This window comes from Canis lupus, chromosome X, assembly GCF_003254725.2.
Source record: "Canis lupus dingo isolate Sandy chromosome X, ASM325472v2, whole genome shotgun sequence".
Classification (NCBI taxonomy): Eukaryota; Metazoa; Chordata; class Mammalia; order Carnivora; family Canidae; genus Canis; species Canis lupus.
Genome location: NC_064281.1, coordinates 19,976,039 through 19,997,102, shown reverse-complemented (window position 1 = coordinate 19,997,102; position 21,064 = coordinate 19,976,039). Strand labels below are relative to the sequence as shown.

Below are 21,064 nucleotides of genomic sequence, written 5' to 3'. Positions count from 1 at the left end.
GATGCACCCCACTTTTACACATTTATACAACTGTCTGGTCAAAAATAAAAACACTGTCCCTACCCTTCTATGTCAAAGTGTTCTGTAGTCTGAAGAGATCTAAGTATGGCATCATCGCTGGTTCATTAAGGCTCCGTAAGGCTGTGAAACACACGTGTGTGTACGTAGACACACGTGCGTACACACAGGGCATGTGGGCTGGATGTGTGACTGTGCTTAACTCGTGCAGGACCTTCGCAGCCAAGAAAATCAACAGGAGAGCTGTCACTGAAACCCGGAACCCCTACTCCTTCCACATCAAGCTTCCAAAACCAAAATGAAAGGAAAAAAATATCTGAGATAGAGATACACCAAGTAAAGTAACTGAGAAATCTAGTAGGACTTGAGGAAGATAAAAAGCCCATGAAAACGTACCAACTACTCAACAAAGAGGAAGGGAGCAGTAAGACTTCACTGAGTCCAAAGATCCTGACACGCATTCCTTCCTCTCTGTGACAGCACGTGGGAGTATGGGGGTAACTATATGGTGTGAGCCCCTGAGACCTTCTGATCATTGCTCCTGGGGCATCTGGGGGTAGAGACTCTGGTGCCTTTTGGCCAGAAGGCACAGAAGAACCTGCAGGCCTTTTGACCACTAGTGCTCTCTGCCTTGTTCATTCTCTCAGTCTTACCTTGAGCCAGAAAGAGCCTCTGTTGGGTGTTCTGACACTCAGGGAATTGCCCAGAGGGAGTGAAACCGAGAGCTGTTGAAATGCGCTTTGGTTTACAGGGAGAAGAGACCTCCTGGCTTCCTGTGAGGGTGCCCAGCCCATCTGCCATGGTATGAAAGGGACCTGATTTAAGGCCAATACCACACTGAGGGATAAAGACTGTCCACACCTGGCTGGAAAACCCATTCGAGTAGTGTGATGGGCCTTAGTGCTGGAGGAGGTTAAACAGACAAAGGCTATGGATTCCGTAGACACAAAGAGTACTCAGACTATTTGCTGTTGCGTACTCATCTGTAAATGTGGTAGGAACTCAAATATATAAAACAACATTCTCAGCTAAGCCAGGAAAACAGGTGTTTTTATTCTTTTCTTTTCCTGCACCTTTTCTAAACTTTCTTCAATGAGCACTTTTGAGTACTTTGATAACATGGCATTAGTCCTCTCAACTGATCCAATGGGGAGCAGGAGTTGGATGACTGACAAAAATGCTGGATAAAGGGCAGCCTGGGTGGCTCAGTGGTTTAGCGCCACCTTCAGTCCAGGGCCTGATCCTGGAGACCCGGGATCAAGTCCCAGGTCAGGCTCCCTGCATGGAGCCTGCTTCTCCCTCTGCCTCTCTCTATTTCATGAATAAATTAAAAATCTTTATTTTAAAAAATGCTGAATAAAGTAGGCAGCCCCGAAGTATGACTATTACTGTAAATGCTAACTTTTTTTTTTTTTGTAAATGCTAACTTTAAATGCACGCTTGAATCTACAATGACGCCTCTGCCAACATTTTCAGACAAGGCCATAGCCTCTTCCTTCACTATGGATCGGTTTAGGGTTGTAGGTCATCTTTCCTAGATAAACAATGCCACATATATCTGTGAATTCCAATCCCTATTCCTTTAAAGAGTAATAAACTTAAAAATACTTGGGCAGCCCCAGTGGCTCGGTGGTTTAGCGCTGCCTTCAGCCCAGGGCCTGATCCTGGAGACCCAGGATTGAGTCCTGCGTCAAGTTCCCTGCATGGAGCCTCCTTTTCCCTCTGCCTCTGTCTCTGCCTCTCTCTCTCTGTATGTCTCTCATGAATAAATAAATAAATAAAATCTTTAAAAAAATCTAAAAAAAAAATACTTGTGAAACACTGTGAGCTCACATTCCTTCTGAGATTTTTTACTCAGGGCTGCCCCGGAACCTAAGAGTTATCTGTTTACTTTCACTTCCTTACACTTTTGAGAGACTCTTCTTTATCAAGTCTTTCCAAAGTATTCCACTGGATTTTAATGGATGTTAAGTCTCTTTTTTGTACTCAACTTTCTTCACTTTACATAATATTTAAACAGATTATGTAGTCACAGCAGGTGGAAAACTTATACCAATGGTTTGAGGATAAGTAAGTGGCCCTTAGTAAGCATCACTAGGTAAAAGCAGCACAAGAACATTCTAGAAAGTGTGCACAAGCATACTGAGCATGCTGTGGGTATCAGGAGGCACGATCTGTGAAGGGAATGAAGGATGGCAGAAAAGTCGATTGTGTGAATGTAGCCTGATGTGTTTATGCACTTTCAGAAACTGAAACCTTCTGCTGATTTCCTTAAGGGAAGAGGCTGTCAAAAAATGAACAACCTGTTCTGAAAGATACAGTTGGGGAGCACGGAGCACATGAGCCCTTCCTCTTTTGCACATGAGCGTGGGGTAGGAGTGTGTATACAAGCATGCGTATTAGGGTAAGTGCAATCTGAGCAGCAGAAGAGCATAGGGGGTGGTTTTCATAGGACCTAGCATCACCAGGAATCCAGGCTCTAACTTATGCCAACAGTGGCAGGAATGATTGCATGAGGACATTGTTTTAGCTTTATTTACAGTACAGTAGTGCTGCCCCTGGGTAAAGTGGAAACCGGCCAGAGAAAGAGCAGTCAGAGCTGTGAGTAGGCCCGGGGCGGGGGCACATGATCCGGTCAGTGGTCAGACTGAGACTCCGAAGGACCAGGAAATCAGGAGGCTGTGAGGTAGGCGGGAGGCATAAATTTTCACTTTCTGTCTTTCACAGATCAATGGAACTGCTTTGCACATCATCTTCAGCTAGTTTTCAGTACAAAACTTCCATTCCTAAGAGCGAAGCACAAGTGGTGAGGGCAATTCTGGCCCTCGAGAAATTGATGACAGTCAGAGAGCCCAAAGGAAGTACAAGTCATGCCAGGACCAGGGAGGAGAGAATAGGGCCAGTAGAGCAGTGCAGACAGCAAGATTGCACCTAAAGAGTCAAGCGCAGCAGGCTCCTCTTCATCCTCTCCTCTGACCCGACTTCCTGACTCACCTTGGCGTCCACTTCATCTCTCGGCCCAACAGGAGTGCCACCGGTTGCCTAGAACTCTGTTACTTATCTAACTGTACTGATCCATGGTTTAAATCTCTCTGAAAATGAATGAAAGACCGTATGTGATGAAACAATGAGATGAGAAACATGAGTCTGTTTTTACAACGTGGTTATGAGTAACTGCAAGCATAGGCAAAGGCATAGAGCACAGTATAACTCCTCACATACCCGTTACCAGCCTCGACAGTTTTCAACACGTGCCCAGTCTTTTCTGTTGTATGTAATTTTGAAGCAAAGCCCACATATCATTCTATACTATGCGTAATATTTCAAAAATAGCCTTCCTAGAAGCTAGGATTCCTTTGAAAAACATGATCATAATACCAGTATCACACCTAAAAAATTAACAATATTTCTTGAATGTCAAATATCCAATTGTCTTATAAATGTCCTAAGTGACTTTTTAAAAGATTTCATAGTTTATACCAGAAATAAAAGTAAAGGCACCAATCTATTATAAATAATCAGTGGCATAAATGAGAATCCTTGGGCACTTATATGATGCCCAAGGACTACTGCTAATAACCTTTCCTGCAGTCCTAACTGGGTACGAGCCCTGCTTTAGGAACTCTCTCTATATTAACTCATTTAACCCTACAATAAAGATGACTTAGCAAAAGCACCATTTTATAGATGAAGAAACTGAGGCCCAAAGAAGTTAACGTAACATGTTCAAGGTTGCCCAGCTAACCCAAGTGTCCATCAGCTGATGAATAATCAAAATGCAGTATATCCATACAAAAGAATGTTACTCAGCTGTAAGGAGGAATGAAGTACTGACACAGATTGCCACACAGATGACCCCTGAAGACATTCTGCTAAGTGAAAGAACTCAGATACAAAAAGCCACATTTTATGTGATTCCACTTATGTAAAGTGTCCAGAATAGCAAATCTATAGAGAGAAAGCAGACCCATGGTTGCCTAGGGCTGGGGCAGGGGGCCAATTGCCAGTGGTCACAGAGTTTCTTTCCCTGGTAATGATGATGTGAAGTTGATGGTGATGATGGATGCACAACTGTGCTAAAAAAAAAAAAAACACTGAATCATGTGTACACTTGAAATGGGTGAAATGTAGGGTATGAGAATTAGATCTCGATAAAGCAGGTTTTTTAAATTTTTTTATTTATTTATGATAGTCACAGAGAGAGAGAGAGAGAGAGAGAGAGAGAGAGGCAGAGACACAGGCAGAGGGAGAAGCAGGCTCCATGCACTGGGAGCCCGACGTGAGATTCGATCCCGGGTCTCCAGGATCGCGCCCTGGGCCAAAGGCAGGCGCTAAACCGCTGCACCACCCAGGGATCCCCTAAAGCAGTTTTTAAAAAAGTAAATTATCAAAAAAGGTTTAACATGTATCAAATTAAGGAACATTTATTGACCATCTTAAAGGTATATACTACATTCTGTACAACTTATAAAACAAATGTAAAACACAAAAGCTGACCTCAAATTGCTTACAGTTCAGAAGAAAAGTGCATATACAGTATATAATAATGCCCTTTTGCTTTCTGAATTTGTGCCTTTTCCCCTAAATTCAGTTAACTACCTGAACTGGGCTTTCTGATTCATAAGAGATATTGGGCCAGGGTCTGGTGAACAAGTGCTAGGACAAGACTGATTCTGCTCCCCTTCCAATCTGGGGCCTGCTGAGGTCATGATCAACCACAAGGTTACCTTGTAAGCCAGCAACCTACAGGATTCTTAGGGAGCTGAGGCTGGGCCTATTAACCTTATAATTGAAATAATATGAGTAAATGTATCCTAACTAAACTGAGGCTATAACAGCTCAATGATCGTTGGGTGAGCTAAGGCCACCATGCCTGAGTCCTCTTCCCTTAGTTTAGCGATGCCCAGAGTAAACAAACAGCACAGGTTTTCCTTACCTATGGCTGCTATAGGTCTGGTCTCCCACTGGGGAGGCTACACCTACTGGGCCACACTCCTTGGCCCTCTAAGCTCAAATAGCAAAGGTCACTCTGCTTGAGGTGGGCTTGAGAGCTTTACCAAAAAGACAACGCCCTCGTCTGCTTCCTACTGAGCTACATGGTTCAGAAAAGGAACTAAGGTCTTTGATGAAAACCAGGAGAGTTGCAATCATGAAAACTTTGCGATGTGTTTAGAGGAGAGAGAGGAGGGCCACAGCAAGAGATCCAATCTTGGGAAGGGGTAGTTTGGGGATCTGAAGTTGCACAGAGTAACCGTGTCACTGAAAAAAAAAACAAAACTGAAAAGGTCAGGCACCTGGTGGATCACTTCCAACCAGGAAGGCTTTCTGGAGGTGACACTTACCTGAAATGAACAATGAGGAAACTGCTGTTCAAATTCCATGTGCCTGGGTACTAGGGACTTACAGCTATGGGGCTCTGTTCTACCCTAAGGCTACTAGAACAGTGTCTATCCAGCCCAATGGTCTGTGAATCTGTGAAGCTCACAGGCCACCCAGACTCCCAAACCCGGGGTGCACATCAGAGAGATGCTGGAATTTTATAGACATGTGAATTTGGTCAAACTTTATAACACAGATTTACATTTTCTGGAAGTTTCAAATAACAGTAGCAATCAAAACTTAGAATCTTCTTTAAGCTAACAACCATTCAGTGTTTAAGACAAAACTAGTCGATGAGGTAGAAACTCCCACTTCAAACACTGCTCGTTATGCATCTTTTCCTGAACTGCCCAGAAAGAACATCTCATATTTGGCACAGGTAGCTTGGGCTCAGAGTGGCCTGATGAATCAGCAAACAACTTAGCACCATAACCCTATGGCCAAGGTGCCTCAATTAAACCACAGTTCTATTCAAACTACGATCACTGACATCATAATGGTCTCCTTACCTTTCACTACATCAGCCACATTGCAGGTAGGATCAATACTTCCTATGTGTTTAGGATGAGCAGGGTTAGTGTCACCACCAAACAGAAGTGCTAAACAAACACAAAAGGGAAGGGAGAGATTACAAACAAAGCAGGCAATGTAGCCTTACAACTTCTCAAAGGATTGTCTTATTTATAAGACTCATTGTAGCATCCACAGTGACTTAAAGCTATAGAACACATACAATGATGGGTGATCAGCTCTACTGGACAGCAGGGGAGGAAGGACACATTCTAAGATCTGCTGGTTGCAGTGAGCAGGTCTGAAAGCAGTGACACGTGCCGGGTGTCCAACCCTTTTCTCCCTGACCCAGTGTGACTTGGATGAAAAAGTTATTTTCATCCTTCGCCAAGTTTACTCACCTTTTCGGTACTACTCCAGACACTGAATCCAACATTCACTACTTATTTAGAAAATGCAGTCTGTACTGTTAGTGCAGGCTTGCGAAGTGTCTTCACTGTGAACATTTCAAATGCCTCCATCACGGGGAGTATTTTTCAATGTAGTATACACAAATAATATTTGTTCAAGTACTTTTTCTGTTCAAGTATCTTTAAAAGTACATTCAAATACTTCCACAGTGCACAAGATTTACAAAATATTATTTCCGAATAAAAGCCAAAAGGATCCCCAAAGAAAAAAGTAATCTGAATCCAAATGTTAATAGGTATACTTATTTCCAAATCAAACAAAAATTGGGGATAGCTTAGATTCCACAAAAGGAGAATGCTTAAATAAAATAGGGGAGGTTTTAAATTATAAAAAATGACAAATAAGGGCCTTAGGCCAATACATAAAGTTCCAAATGACTGACTGGAAGAAAAACAGACACGTACCAGCTCAATCATCTAAAAACATGTACATATATATGAAAACAGACACATTTAGGTCAAAAAGAAATTGTAGTTATGTAAGTAGCTCAACTTAATAGTAATTAGGTTCTTTTTTCATTTAAATTTCCTATAAACTGTTGTACACTTCTATTTTTAAAAGTTACACATTTGGAACCAATCCACATGTAATAATTGTGTAATATTCACTAATCCAAATGAATCAAATTAGTAGAGATGCTCTGGTTATCATCCTGGTGAGTGGACTAAAACTCTCCATATGAGATTATGGTTTGTCAATTTGCTTAATTTGATTTCAGTGATCACTGTGAAATTAAAGACCAATTGTTCAGATTGTCAAAATGCCAGTTCAATATTCCCTGTATTGATGTTTTTAAAACCAAAAAGGAAAACATGTAAAATCCTGGATAAAGAGTAAAACACACTGTCACCAGGAACATAACGGCAGAGACTTAAAAGGCAAGCAGAGCCCCTGCCTCTAATAAGAGCATCAAAGTTCCAAGGATTTCCATTGACAAAGAATACTAACAAATAGCTTTTTCATAGATAGGATTTACTTAGGAAAAACTAAACTAGAAACAAAATTTCTACAGGCCAAGCTTCAGATCAGTAAATTCTAAGTGAAGCAACAGGAAAACGTTTGGGAGAAATCACTTTGGCCGCTCTTTCGAAAGTGGACCAAAAACCCAACTTACTGTGCTGGTTAATAAGCATGCGGAAAGAGATGCGGTTGGTATAGAACCGATCCAGAAAATACTGGATGTTACTGCTAATGAACGGATCAAACCCAAATTTCTCCTTGTATTCAATCACTCCTTGTGCCATTGTAGGAACCACATCATTGTGTCTATTTCTGACTTTAATCAGAACTTGGAGAAAGCTGTGTGGGAGGGAAACAAAAAGCGGTCAGTCTTTATATCTCATGTGCTGATGCATAAATTTCCCAGCTCTGTCTCCACACTATTTATGTGCTGGTATTTTTATAAGTAGAGATATTATCATTACGGGCTTTTGCTTGAAACTTTCTACCAAAATTCTTCTTTCACAGACACAAAAAGTAAAAGGTTCAAGTAAAGAGAAAAATGTTCAAATATCTTCTTGGGAATCCACTAACTGTATGGAAAAGGGATCACATATAATACAGGTTCTAGAAATGTTTGCTGAGTAACTGCAGAACACACTAATATTTCTTCTGACAACATCAGGACAATCCTCCCAAATTTCCATGGATTTATTATAAAGTCTCAAAGCAACAGCTTCCATGAATAAATAATGTGAAACTCTTTAAGAGTAAAATTTTGAAATGAATTTCTCATAGCAGTAAAATATAGTGTGAAATGTAGATGGAACAAAGACAATTAAGACAAACCCAGTCAAGCATTATGGTATATTACTATAAAGATACAGAGGGCAAATAAACTAAGAATGGTAACTGAGAATAGAAAGACAAGTCAATGGAACCAAATAAAAAGCTTAGAACAAGGCCCGAGGGCAAGCAAATATGTGTGCATAAAAATTTAGCATATTGATAAAGTGACATTCCAAATCAGTAGGGAAACCATCAAATTAGTTGGGACAGCTGGCTACCAATTTAAGTCACATCCCAATTTCAAGCCTTAAGCCAAAAACTTAATTAAAAGATTTAAACATAAAAGAATGAAATCATAGAAAAACATAAATTAGGTGAATTAGTATATAATATAGTATGCCTTGGGGTAAAGGCGGCTGTTCTAAGCTTAATACCACAGGTAGAAACCATGAACAAACAATAGGACTATACAGAATTTCAACAATTCTGTAGGGATATACGTTATAAAGTCAAAAAATAAAGTGAAAACTGGGAAAAGTACATTTGCAGGTGCTCCTAGCCTCAGTAAAGGAAAAGATAAGCAACCTAAACAGAAAACCAGGCAAGGGATCTGGTATCATTGGGGAACTCACCACAGAGGCAATGCAAGTATCAATAACTGCCCCTTCAAAATAATAAGAGAAAAGCAAAACAATGCAGTACTATTCTCCACTTACCACACTGGCAAAGAATAACCAGTGTTATCTAGAGTGTGGGAGCATACTGATGCATTTCGGGGGCAATTTAGCAACATAGATCAAAAGACCAAAGAGAGTCATTCCACTCCCAGGAATTGATCCTAGGAAAATAACAGGACAAGGCTGTATTTAAGAGCTGTTCTTAAGAGCCCTGCTTAGAGTAGCAAGAAAAATACAAACCATTCTACAACTCACTGACAGGAGGTCAAATCACATGACTTACCTGTAGATGGACCATTTTGAAACCATTAATAATGGTATAGAGATCTATAATGTCCACAATTATTTCTGTAAAACATATTGTGTACATATGAAAATATGGATGCCTAGGGAAAAGTATGGAATGGAAGGAAAATGTTAATGGTGTTTGTTCCCTGGTAATGGAAATCTGGAGTGACTTTCTTTTCACTTATCTAAATAGTCTTACATTTCTCAGTGATGAAATACTCCTGTAACAAATACACACACACAAAGACAGCAGAGATGAATCCATCAACACTGAAACTGGAAGGTCATAATTATTCACAAGAAATTTGATAATGGACAATTTGTCCTCTACAGCATGTTCCTTCTAACGTATTTATAAATTCAATATCGCCAAAATGAAAGATGGCATTATAGTAGAGAAGCACCTCAACTTATCAGAAAGGAGAAGACTTGCCTCAAGAGCTCAATTCTCAGAACGCTTTCCTGGTCTTCTGGGGTTTTCTAAACGTTATCATTATGAGAAACAAGCCTGTTCTCTAAGCTGCTTTCACTTCACTTAAATGATCTCCCTACCCAGGATTCCTGCATGACACCTCCTGGGCTGGAAAAGCCTACTACTCTGAGTAAAGCAACCAGCTCACCTTCCCTTCCTTCCTTCACCAGGGGCAATGGGCTTCTGAAACCCCAACTATCCCAACTAGCTGTGTACACCTGGGCAAGTCATCAAAACTCACTGAGGGAAAGCGATTATCACTATGATTTCACACACAATGGATCCAGTACTTGGCAGTTTCCAAAATGGGCTCATGTCCATAAATTACATCTGACCAATAACCTGTTCCAGAAACTGAGATAGGATTCTGGGAAACATATGGCAGCAATTTAATATTATTTACTTCCACAAATCTATACCCTAAATTTGAAACTAGAGAAGTCAGTCCTAATTTTTAGGATGTCAGCAAAACAAACTGTTACTAGCTAACAGCATTTGAGAAAACAAAGCTTCTGGATTCGATTCCTTTAATTTCAATACATTAAATGAGACCAATGGCCTATAGCAAGAAGAACGCTGCATCTGGGGATCTAATGCGATGCCCCCCTTCCACAAATGACAAATCCATTAACAAAACACCTAGCAAAGTATAAAACAGGTCAGGATTCTTCCCCCTTATATTTTAATCTGCAACTAAATTGGAGCTAGCTACCCAAGGCTCACACCAGCAGTTCTGGCAGTGTGGTACATTGGAAGGAACAATGCACTAAGGACATGGAATAATGATTTACAGATCCAGTTCTACTACTAACTAAATGTCACAACTTTAGACAAGTCATTTCTCTTTTCTGACCTCAGTTTCCTTATCTGTGAACTACAAGGGCTGCGTTGAATGCCTCCAGCTAAGGTTGCTTGTATAACACAATGTTTCTTAGTTCTTTTTATGGGACACCTATGTGTAAGGGATTTGGTGCCATAACTTTGTGGACCAGGCTTCTATGTAGAAAAAAATTCTACAGCACAGCAGACCTGCCATGTGCATTCACTCGTGTGTAAATGAAACAGGGGGAAAGTAATAAGAAGGGGATACTGAATTTCTCTTGGGAGTAAAAGAGCACACTGGGAGCTAGGGTTAGTGTTTTCCAGTTAAATGAAGATGAAAAAAAAACAGAAACATTTTCCATCAGCATGAGAAGTTAGTGGTCTTTGTGCATAGCAGCAGCAAGAGAATTATATTAAAAGTGCACTCTTTTATGCCACTCCAAAATGAAAGCATTACAGGTTTTCTGAGCTCAACTGTTAGGCTGCACTGAAATTATTTTTTTAACTGAAAAAATGGTAAAGGACTGTAGATAAATTCATGTCTATACAGAGGCCACTGCATTCTTAAAACTACCACTAGGTGGAACATTTACTGCAATATTTATAGTGAGTGGCTGCCCCAGTACGCCATGAGCAAAAATATTAAGAACTAGATCAAGAAACGTCATTTCAAGAGTCATTATTCCTTCTGTGGTATGTTAAATTAACTCAAATTATTCAAAAATGCGATGTTGAGTTGTTACCCATGAACAAAGCTAATGCTTTAATCCAAATTATACTTCTTGGTTCATAATGACATGAGTTCCATCTACCAAAACATTTTTTAACCTGGATGTTTTTACTTTCAAGTAAATTTGATACCATACTTACTTATCCAAGACCTGTGGATCCTCAGGGCTCTTATTTTCATATTCTAGAAGTTCAAGAAAGCTCTGCATATACCTAAAAAAGATGAGTTACTGTGTTAATTGCCTGCCCAACATCCATTCCTCCTTTCCCCCTTCCTAAGAGTACCCTAAATTCTCACTCAGGTATCTACCCTATCCCCTCCCCCAAGTGCTGCAGGGGAAGCTGATGCCAGGCAAAGCTCCTGGGTGGCCTGATTTTTCTCTGGGTAATGGTATTTTTCTTGTCACCGACTACTAGCTAGTCCAACAGTCTAGGCCTCAGCCTGTCATTGCATTGCATTCCCCTGAACAAAGGAACTGGCTCAGCAATGGGGGCACTGCCCCAGTAAAATAAGAGAGAAGACTTGGTGGGGGGGGTCTTTGGGAGAGAAATGAACTTGCTCCCCCTTTTTTTTTACAGTGAACCCTGGAAATGTTGCAGCTATTCTGTGACCAGGAAGAAATCCAGCCTGAAAATAAAGCCGACACCATGGAACACAGGGCCATGATAACCTCGTGAATCTCTAAATTGAACCCACACCAAAGCTCATCCTATGGCTACACGAGCCAATTTATTATTTAATTGGATTTTCTGCTACTCACAAACATATTCTAACTGATACACCAAATCTACAGTCTGATTAGCCAAGAAGTGCATATAAATTGTAAGAAACACATGTGTGATATTCAGGTGCACGCCAAGCACTTAGAAACTAGAAATAAACGTTCCTTCTCAGAGTTAAACTAATCCCATCATCACTGCAATGAGGAGAAGGAATGCCTCTTAGGTCCTCAGAAACAGCTTCTGAATTAAAAATAGCTGCATATCTCAATCAGGGCCAGTATGGGAAATAATGTGTCCAAAATAAATATCTAGAGAACATAGAAAAATGGGATGCAGAGAGGCACGTTACTGTAGCAGCTAGATCCAGACAGACCCTGCTAGATCTGGAGAGGATTCAGAGATACCAATTACTCAGAGGTGTGTCATCTCTGCTTTGGATCTGAACATGCCCGGAAAGAATGATCCCTTAATATAATTATTTCTAACAATTAATTACCACTAATCCTGCTATCCAGCTTTGGAGGGAGGATGAGGGTACTCCAGTAACAAAAAAATTGACTGCGAAGCATATAAATACATAAACAGGAATAATGTTTTAGTAATCAGCCTCACTTGAACTTTATAACGATGCGTGATACTAAAGTATGTTCAACTCTGGATATACTTTCTAAAAGCCTCTAGGCAAATCAGGCTATGGATCAGGCACTGTTGAAATCATCAGGTCAAACCACTCAGAGAGGGCCAAGTCAGAGGGCAAAGTCAGCCATAGGCAACAAGGCCCTCTACCCCATCGCACGCCAGCAGCGTTCTAAGGAGGTCACCCATTCCTTCCAAAGGAGGTAGTTCAACTAAAGAGCAAAGTCATGGGTGAGAGGAGCCAAAGATGCTGCTGATCTTCCTGGCCTGAAAGTCAGGAGAACCCGGAGAACACACTCCAGCTGAGGTGGGCTTCATGGCTTGTGATGAGTAAGAGTCACTTCTGAGAGGAAAAGGAAATGACAGCTAAGCACAGTGTGTGATCCTAAACTGGATTCCCACATTGGGGTGGGGATTGTTTTTTTTTTTTTTTAAAAGAGGGGATCCCTGGGTGGCTCAGTGGTTTAGCGCCTGCCTTTGGCCCAGGGTGTGATCCTGGAGTCCCGGGATCGAGTCCCACATCAGGCTCCCAACATGGAGCCTGCTTCTCCCTCCTCCTGTGTCTCTGCCTCTCTATGTCTATCATAAATAAATAAAAATAAATAAATATTTTAAATAAATAAATAAATAAATAAATGAGCACTATTAGGGCAATTAATGAAATGAGAACAAGGTCTCCCACATTAGAAAATATTACTGGACCAATGTTAAACTCCCAAATTTGATAATCATACTGTGGTTTTCTAAGAGTTGTTCTAAGGAGATATATATTGAAGTCTTTAGGGGTAGAAGGGCATGATGTCTACCATTAACCCAAATGGTTTAGGAAAAAAAATGTGTATCAGGTATGTGTGTACCACACATGATATACCCTAAAAGTACACGTACACACATGTACGTACACACACACACACACACACACACACACATCCAGAGAGAGAGTGTGCATATGAAGGAGAACAGCAGAACAAATGCTGTTGGATGTTAAGAATTAGTGACTCTGGGTGAAGGATTTGGGAATTCTTGCTGCTAGCTTTGCAAACCTTTCTGCTATCTAGGAAATTAGCTCAAAATTTAATTTTTTTTTAAAGTGACATGCAGGTGTTTGGAATGGCTACAGAAGACACATGAGACCAAAGAAAGAGATGACCCCCTAATCTGAGTCCTACTTTGCCAGCAATTCTCTTTGGAGCCCCTGAAGGAACCTTTAGGTAAGTGACAGATGCTCAACTGTCACTCCCACCAGGCCCAGGGGACTCGGAGGTCATCTAGCTGACCTCAGATTCCCACCACAATGACCCCAACAGTGCCTACACGCTTTCTGCTGGGAAATTTCTGATGATGGTCTTGAAGCAAGAAAGAAAGCACAAGCAAACAGGTCCTTGCTGCTCCTGCTGGAACACATGCTGCCTCTGGGGCAGAAAGTGACAGACGATGGACGTCAGGCCCTCACGACCGCTCTCTGACCTTCCCTGCACACCAGGGCCCCTGAGCCTACCACGCGCAGGAGCCGTGGCTCATCTGGGACAGGGACTGGGTGCCCCATGGCTCAGACCACCCAGTATACTGCTTCTCAGACAATTTGTGCTTAGCCCTAAGAACAGATTGTAATCAGTATTACTGAGGAATAACTTGTTCAACGTCCACTCCCTTGCAGAAGCCTGGCTGCCATTAACCTTTTAAATGAAAACTAATTAACGGCTCGGTTCTCCTATCTGTCCACATCGTTCCCTTCCCCTGAAGTGCTCTCCATGTCCCTGTCGCTGTCCCCTCCACCGCCCACCCAGGGACAGTGCAAAGCCACCGCGGCCCCCCTGCCCGCTCCTCTGTGCGCCCACAGCACTGCCTCTGTACTGGCTAGAGAGCACTTTTTGGTCTCCCCGACTCCTCCAGCTTTCTCCACAGGGACTTGGACCTTGCTTTAACACACAGGAGACATGCAAGTGTTTCTCAGACATATGCAAATCCCTTTCTGAAAATATGCCACCGGCTCTTCCACCCTACCACTCACCAACCTCCCCCTGCTTACCTAGTGGAGAGTTTTGCCACAAATTCAACTTCCTCAATTAAATAACATGTGCCCAAAGTATCAGAGCTGTACACGATTGAACTTTGTCATACTGTGTTGAGTTTTTAAAAAAATTTTCATAGGGCGAGTGAAACACATTAGGCACTGATATTTTTACAATCCGAGGTTCCCCTTTAAATGACTTAATTTTCTTTAACAGAAATACTGCCAACAAGAAACTCTAACAGGAAAATAAAAGAAGCAAGGCTGTGACTTGATCAAAAAGTGGCAATATCCCCTCACCCAGAGGACTCCAGACCTGTTCCCATGGGTCACTGTGTTGCTATTCCTTTAAATCTTTCTGTGCTAATTTTTGTTTCAGTGAGCAGTTACATTTATAACCGAAAAATAAAATTTGAAAAGTCAAGAAAGCTGTCTAGCACAGTTTTAAAGTCTTTTAATTAAAACAATTTTAAGTTGTCAGAAAAAAAGAAAGAAAAGAAAAGAGGAACAAACTTTTAATTGCTTGGAAAATGCAGCTATCCCGAATGACTCATTCCCACACATGCAGTACATGTACTTTTAGGGAGAATGGTCTCAATGCCAAGTGTTCAGAGCATTATGGGAAGACCCATCTAAAGCCACATTATTTACTTACCAACTCTGAACCAACCCTACTGAAGGGCGGTTAAGCAAGTTATCCGGCAGAAGATTAACTTCCCTCATTGTGTTAGCCAGTCGTACAGGAAGCTCCTTTCGCAGAAACATGTATGAAGTTTTCTCACATGCATTATCTCGCCCTATTAAAAGACAATAAATGTTCCATGATTTTATAATCTAACAGATGGAATAATAAAGTGCTCTCATGATAGCACGGTTACTGGTTAGGAGGAGAAAATAATTAAACAACCCTGCAGTCTCTAGTTAAATTTTTATCCTCTGAAATACAAGTTTAAGAAAATAATTTAATTAGAATAGAAAAAGAACATTTAGTCCAAGAGGCAACCTTGAAAGCGGGTTTTCTTCTTAACACAAATACATTTCTAGTGTTACCAATAGTGATAGAAAAATGACCTGGGATATAATCTGAATTTGTTTTCAAATAAATACTGTGGGAAAAGTGTCGAGTACAAAAGTAAGAGAACATGCAAATCCACTCCCACTCACAGGGGTTTCCAGAAGGCAACAGACCCATTCATTCCACAAATATTCACCTCCTGTGTGTCAACTGCTTCCCAAGGTTTCCTTCAAATGTGTTTCTCCAGGGATCAGAACTTTGTTACTCTAGGAAGCAGCCACAGACCTGCTCGGATCGAGACATGGGGCCTTAGGATGTGCCAGAGAAACCAGTACACAGGTGCGCTCAGAAACAGAGAGATCTACTCTGACATGTCCAAGAAGGTAAGACCTAGTGTTGGCCATAAAGATGGAGGTCACAGAATCTTCTGTCGGTTGTCCTGAGCTGCTTGTGCATAAAATATACGTAACTAGGACACAATGAGAGAAAAGGTACACAGAACAAGGAAACACGAGCCCCTTCCCTAGCTGTTGTGAGCAGAGTAGTTCCATGACCCCCAAGCCCTTCTGTAAACCCAATGATGGCTGGGGGGTGGGGGTATGGTAGAAAGGACATGGGCTTTGGGGACAGAAATGTGCTTCAGCCCCAACTCCTCCATTTTGGGGGCAGAAAACCTTCAGTAAGCTTCTTAATTGCTCTAAGTCTCAGCTGCCTTCACCTGTAAAATGGGGACAGAAGTTCAGTTTTTGTAAAGACTCAATGTGCTAATGTGTACGGAGCCTGACACGAAGTAGGCGATCAATAAACATTAGTCCTTCTTCTGTCCTCTGTGATACTTCTGGGTCCGTCCCAACTCTCTCACATTCCAGAGGCCTTTCTGATGTTCCGTACTGCCAGAAGGCTGTCTGGACATGGGCAACTTGGGGCCAGGCCCAGAGAGAAACAAGCAAGCCTTGGATAAAACTTTTCTCCTCCAGATTCTCATTCTTCCAAATGTGATGCAGGCCGCAAACCAGAGACACAGAAGTAAATCTGATTTGCTAACACTTGCAGCCAAGCTCTGGTTTATTCATTTCCTCTCCCCACTGAATAAGACTAGAAATAAAAGAACCCACTTGAGAAAGTCATCTGCAGAACCTTTCTTTTGTCCACTGACCCCTGAGCCCTCTTCTCCATTAAAAAAAAAAAAGTTAGAATAAAAGGTGTCTTAATCCCTCCCTTACTTCCTTCACCCCAGGTGAGTACACTGAAGGCCTCTGGTGCATCTTTAATTCATCAAGGATCTGTCCCCCACTCTTCCCCCCCACCCCCAGTAAAGAAGAAGGGGTGTGATTATCCCAGCAACGACCTTCCATCATCTACTCTATGCACATTTATTTGGCTTTAGATGATTAACATTTAAAAGGACTCTGGCTGCTTTGCTTCAGATCATATGTATCATTCCTAAAAACGTTCTGTAGGATTCTAAGAGCTGAATCATTTTAAGTGCACTAAAGATGCTGATACCTAAACCACAGGGAATCGCATCACAAAATGAAGGACCTGTTATTATCTAAGGTAAAATGTGCATCTAACTTTCCACATACCACGACAAAGACTTTGCATCCCAGTTAAATAGAGAGGACCTTTTCTTCCAGCACGGAAGGAAGGCTGCCCTTCTCCCTACAGGAGAAGGAAGTGAGAGGACGGAGGAGAAGAAGAAGCGCCCCACGGGGATCAGACTGGAACTGTGAGTAGCAGCATGAATGCAGGATTTTAAAAAATTATCTGAGTTTTTTGGACATTAAAGTTTACATGTTTAAGCTTCCATATTAGGAGCAGCAAATTAGAAACCCAGGGTCAGAGAAAGGGCACGATGGGAAAGGTGGGAGCTGGCTGGCAGGTGACAAGTGTCATTGTGCTTCTACGCCTGGTGGGGCGGGGAGGGGGGGAAGGACAGCTGTGGGAACAGTACCTACTTCACAGAGGTGTAGCAAGGGTTAAAAAGTGCTTAACGTTTAACATTAACAACTTTCTTAAAATTTAGAAGAGGGGGCTCATTAAATAGCCATCACTAATGATGCAAATGATGATAAAGCAGAACAGCCTGAGGCCACGGGGTGCCAGATCAAATAACCTGATACTTGCTAAGCCCTGAGAGCTCTGGCTGCATTCTGGTTGAGTGCGGTTGCCTCTGCTCATTTGATGATTCTACATAATTAAAAAGGGATTAAAAAGGATTAAATTAAGTTGTGCTCCTACTATCCACTTCTTTTTATTTTAAAATAAAAGGCCTTGATGTGTACATTAGTCGACTCTGCACTAACTAGACAATTCAACAACTTGGTATGGTCGAAGATAACCAAATACCAGGAGGCAGTTATTCTAGTCATCTTGGATTATCAGCTCGTTGTGAACTAGCATAGAAAGAGCCTTGTTTTGTCTCTGTATCCCCCATGGCACCAATAAGAGTACCTGACCTATGGTAGTTTCTCAATGATTTGCCAGAAAGATAATACTTTCAGAAGTTTTTATTAAAAAAATTATCTGAAAAATCTCAGGTTTTGCCTCCTACATTCGTATTTAGCTTTAGAGATGAATTCTTTGTACTCAGATACCTTAATTATACATCAGCTTAAACAAGGAGGTAAGCCTTTTTTAGTTAATTAGTGAACCTAAAAATAAGTATGAAAGGTCCAACTTTTTTATAACCTTTCTGTGGTTTTGCTCATGTAAGTTGGAAGTATTTTATCCTATGTATTAATGCTGGATACTCAGTTTAAATCAAAGGGTTCCAACAATCTTTTTTTCTTTTTTAAGTAAACTTTAAAAAAAAAGCCTTTTGGTTTTAATTGAATGTCCTCTAAGAGGCTTCAGGTTTTATAAGTCTTCTGGCATACTGAGTATTTTCCAGTGACTCTTTCCAGTTATTCAGCTTCATTTTTTCCCCACTTACTTGGCTTCTCTGCATTCCTTAATTTTGATTTTCTATTTTTATTCTGCATTTCTCTGTATGCTTCACCTTATTCAATTTTACCAGTGACATTTTTTCCTAGCATCAGTTCAGTGGATGATGAAGGAGTGGGTGAGGGACAGGGAACATTCTGGGACTTGATGAATAAAATGAAGTCATTAGTTTAACTCCATTCGTGTGTATTTCTTCAGTGTTTTTGTGCTCATTTGGTGACCCTTCAATTCTCTTCTGTTATTTTTTTTTATATATATAAAAAGATGTATGTTTTTATCCAAGAAAGAGAGAAAGCATGAAAGTGGGGAGTGGGTTGCAGAGCGAGAGGCAGTGAGACTCTTAAGCAGACTCCATGTCAAGCGTGGAGCCCAACATGGGGCATGATCCTACAACCCTGAGGTCATAACCTGAGCCAAAATTAAAAGTTGGACACTCAACAGACTGCATCATTCAGGCGCCCTAGTCTATTCTGTTTTTCATACTTTGCCCTCTCATTGAGAAGTTGAAGACAATTACTACATTTCCAAAAGGTATGATTTGTTTTGTCTAAAGAGATTCCAAATAACTTTCCATTCACCAAGACATAAAATGAACAGACATAGGGGCACCTGGGTGGTTCAGTGGTTGAGTGTCTGCCTTTGGCCCAGGTCATGATCCCAGGGTCCTGGGATCGAATCCCACATCAGACTCCCTGCAGGGTACCTGCTTCTCCCTCTGCCTATGTTTTTGCCTCTCTCTTTGTGTCTCTCATGAATGGATAAATAAAGTCTTTAATAAAAATGAACAGACACAGAAACACAAATGACTTTCAAGCAGGTGCAGGGAGCCATCTTGGTGACAGTTACCAGTAAAAAAGGAATATCTGACTAGCCTTCTGAGAGCAAGAGTTCAGAATTATTCTTTATACCTGGTTTCCACAATGGTCTGTGTATTTGGTAAGTCTTAAATCCTCTTTCTGATTAGTTTACAGGAAGTAGAATATTTTTTTCAGTTAATAAACTGACCTGATAGTGTATCTTACAATTTAAGCAGAAGGTTGAGCACATGCCCCCCCCCAAATGGAGAGTCCCCTGATGGCTATCTTTGTCCACATGTTTCAGTTCTAACACTTGGTGGGGAATGGTTTGGAAGAGGCAGTAATGGAATCAGGGAGTGAAAAAGGACAGTAAGAAAAGGAAAAACTAGAGTAAGGCATCAATAACCAACAGAATGACCAGCTCATTCTAGTGATGCTGTTTTTCCCCCTAAATACTGCCAATTAAATGTTTGAGTCTGCAAATGTATTTTTACCACTAATCATGCCAAAATGGGTAAAATATAACTGAGAAAATAATATTTTAGGGACAGCTCCACGTTTTCTCCAGTTACACTTGTAAGATTTCAATCTTTTGAAAACACTGAATTTTTTAATCATAAGTAATTAATTTTTGGACTTACCATGGCTAAACAATGATTACTGAATTGTCCTTCAAAAGAAAAGCTTCACTTATACTTTTAAAATGTTTGCTCTGTGTCTAGAAATACTACTTCACTGCTTGAGAATTTTCAGTTTCCCTTTATTTGGAAAAACGTATTCCTGAATATAAAGAGAGATCAAAATAGGTAACTTGGGAGCCTACCAATTCAGGCTGCCTCCACTCTAGGCCAGACTGTGTTTGGTTATTATTACTAATGGTGAGTCAGAAACTTCAGAGCCAAAGAGCCCGAAACTGGAGATTTCACACACATCTCATTCCCTATCAAATTCAATACCCCAACAACATCCAGACATCACACTACCTCTTTCAGTCCAATGTCTATTTTATTATGCCATGGGTTAGAAATTCAGACAGGACACAGGAGGGATGGCTTGTCTGGGACCTCAGCTGGGAACTTAAAGGCTAGGGCTGTGGGGCGCGGGCAGTGGCTAGACAGTGCGGAACTAGAAGCTTCTGAAGGCTCCTCATTTTTAAGTCTGAACCTTGGGCCGATTACTTGCCAACTAGGATTGCCTGCCAGAGCACTACACCTGGTGGCCTCATTCATAGGCTACCTCACATGGCGGCCTGGGGTTAGCTGGATTCTTGCATGGCTTCAGGAAACAAGGTGAAGCTGCATGGCCTTTTATGACCCAGGCTCAGAAGTCACAAAGCCTGTCCAGACTCCAGGGGAAGGGAACAGATTCCCCCTTCTCCTGAGGGAGGGCTGGCAAGGGCACATGTTAGAAAACCACCACTGTGGCCATCTTTACAAAGCACAACCTGCCCTAAGATGTTCATGAGGAGGTGCAGAAGATAATTTATTTCTCAAGTTACATTTTAAAGCACTCTTTTATTGCCTGAACTTGTTTCCTGTGTGGTCATCTTTCGGGGACAATGTATTTATCTTAGCTTCTCTTTCTCACTGTGGCTTTCCTCAGACATCTGGTGATCTACACTTGTGCAGTAATCCTTCAGAGTAAAGCAGCCTTCAAACACCAACTAAGTGAGGACTCCAAATACCTGGTTACTAGGTGGGTGCTTTTTGGTGGGGTCCCAACACCACACCAGAATCCCTAATTCTCCTTAAGTAGTTCACTCAGTGCCATTAGAGAAGAGCTTCCTTCAGCCTTTTGCTTTACCTACAGATAACTGCTGCCTACTAATGTTCTGAGGATCAG

At 41.3% G+C, this 21,064-nt stretch overlaps 1 protein-coding gene across 3 annotated transcripts in view; it reads right to left on the bottom strand.

Annotated features, from left to right (window-relative positions):
* PDK3 (pyruvate dehydrogenase kinase 3) overlaps window positions 1-21,064 on the bottom strand; it is a 74,319-nt gene that overhangs the window by 37,366 nt on the left and 15,889 nt on the right. For all 3 annotated transcript variants that reach the window (XM_025438855.3, XM_025438847.3, XM_025438860.3), the window contains exons 2-5: window positions 15,120-15,261; window positions 11,236-11,307; window positions 7,493-7,677; window positions 5,907-5,996 (exon numbers count right to left, since the gene is read on the bottom strand). In XM_025438855.3, coding sequence (XP_025294640.1) covers window positions 5,907-5,996; window positions 7,493-7,677; window positions 11,236-11,307; window positions 15,120-15,261 — 489 coding nt within the window. The remainder of the gene's footprint in view (window positions 1-5,906; window positions 5,997-7,492; window positions 7,678-11,235; window positions 11,308-15,119; window positions 15,262-21,064) is intronic.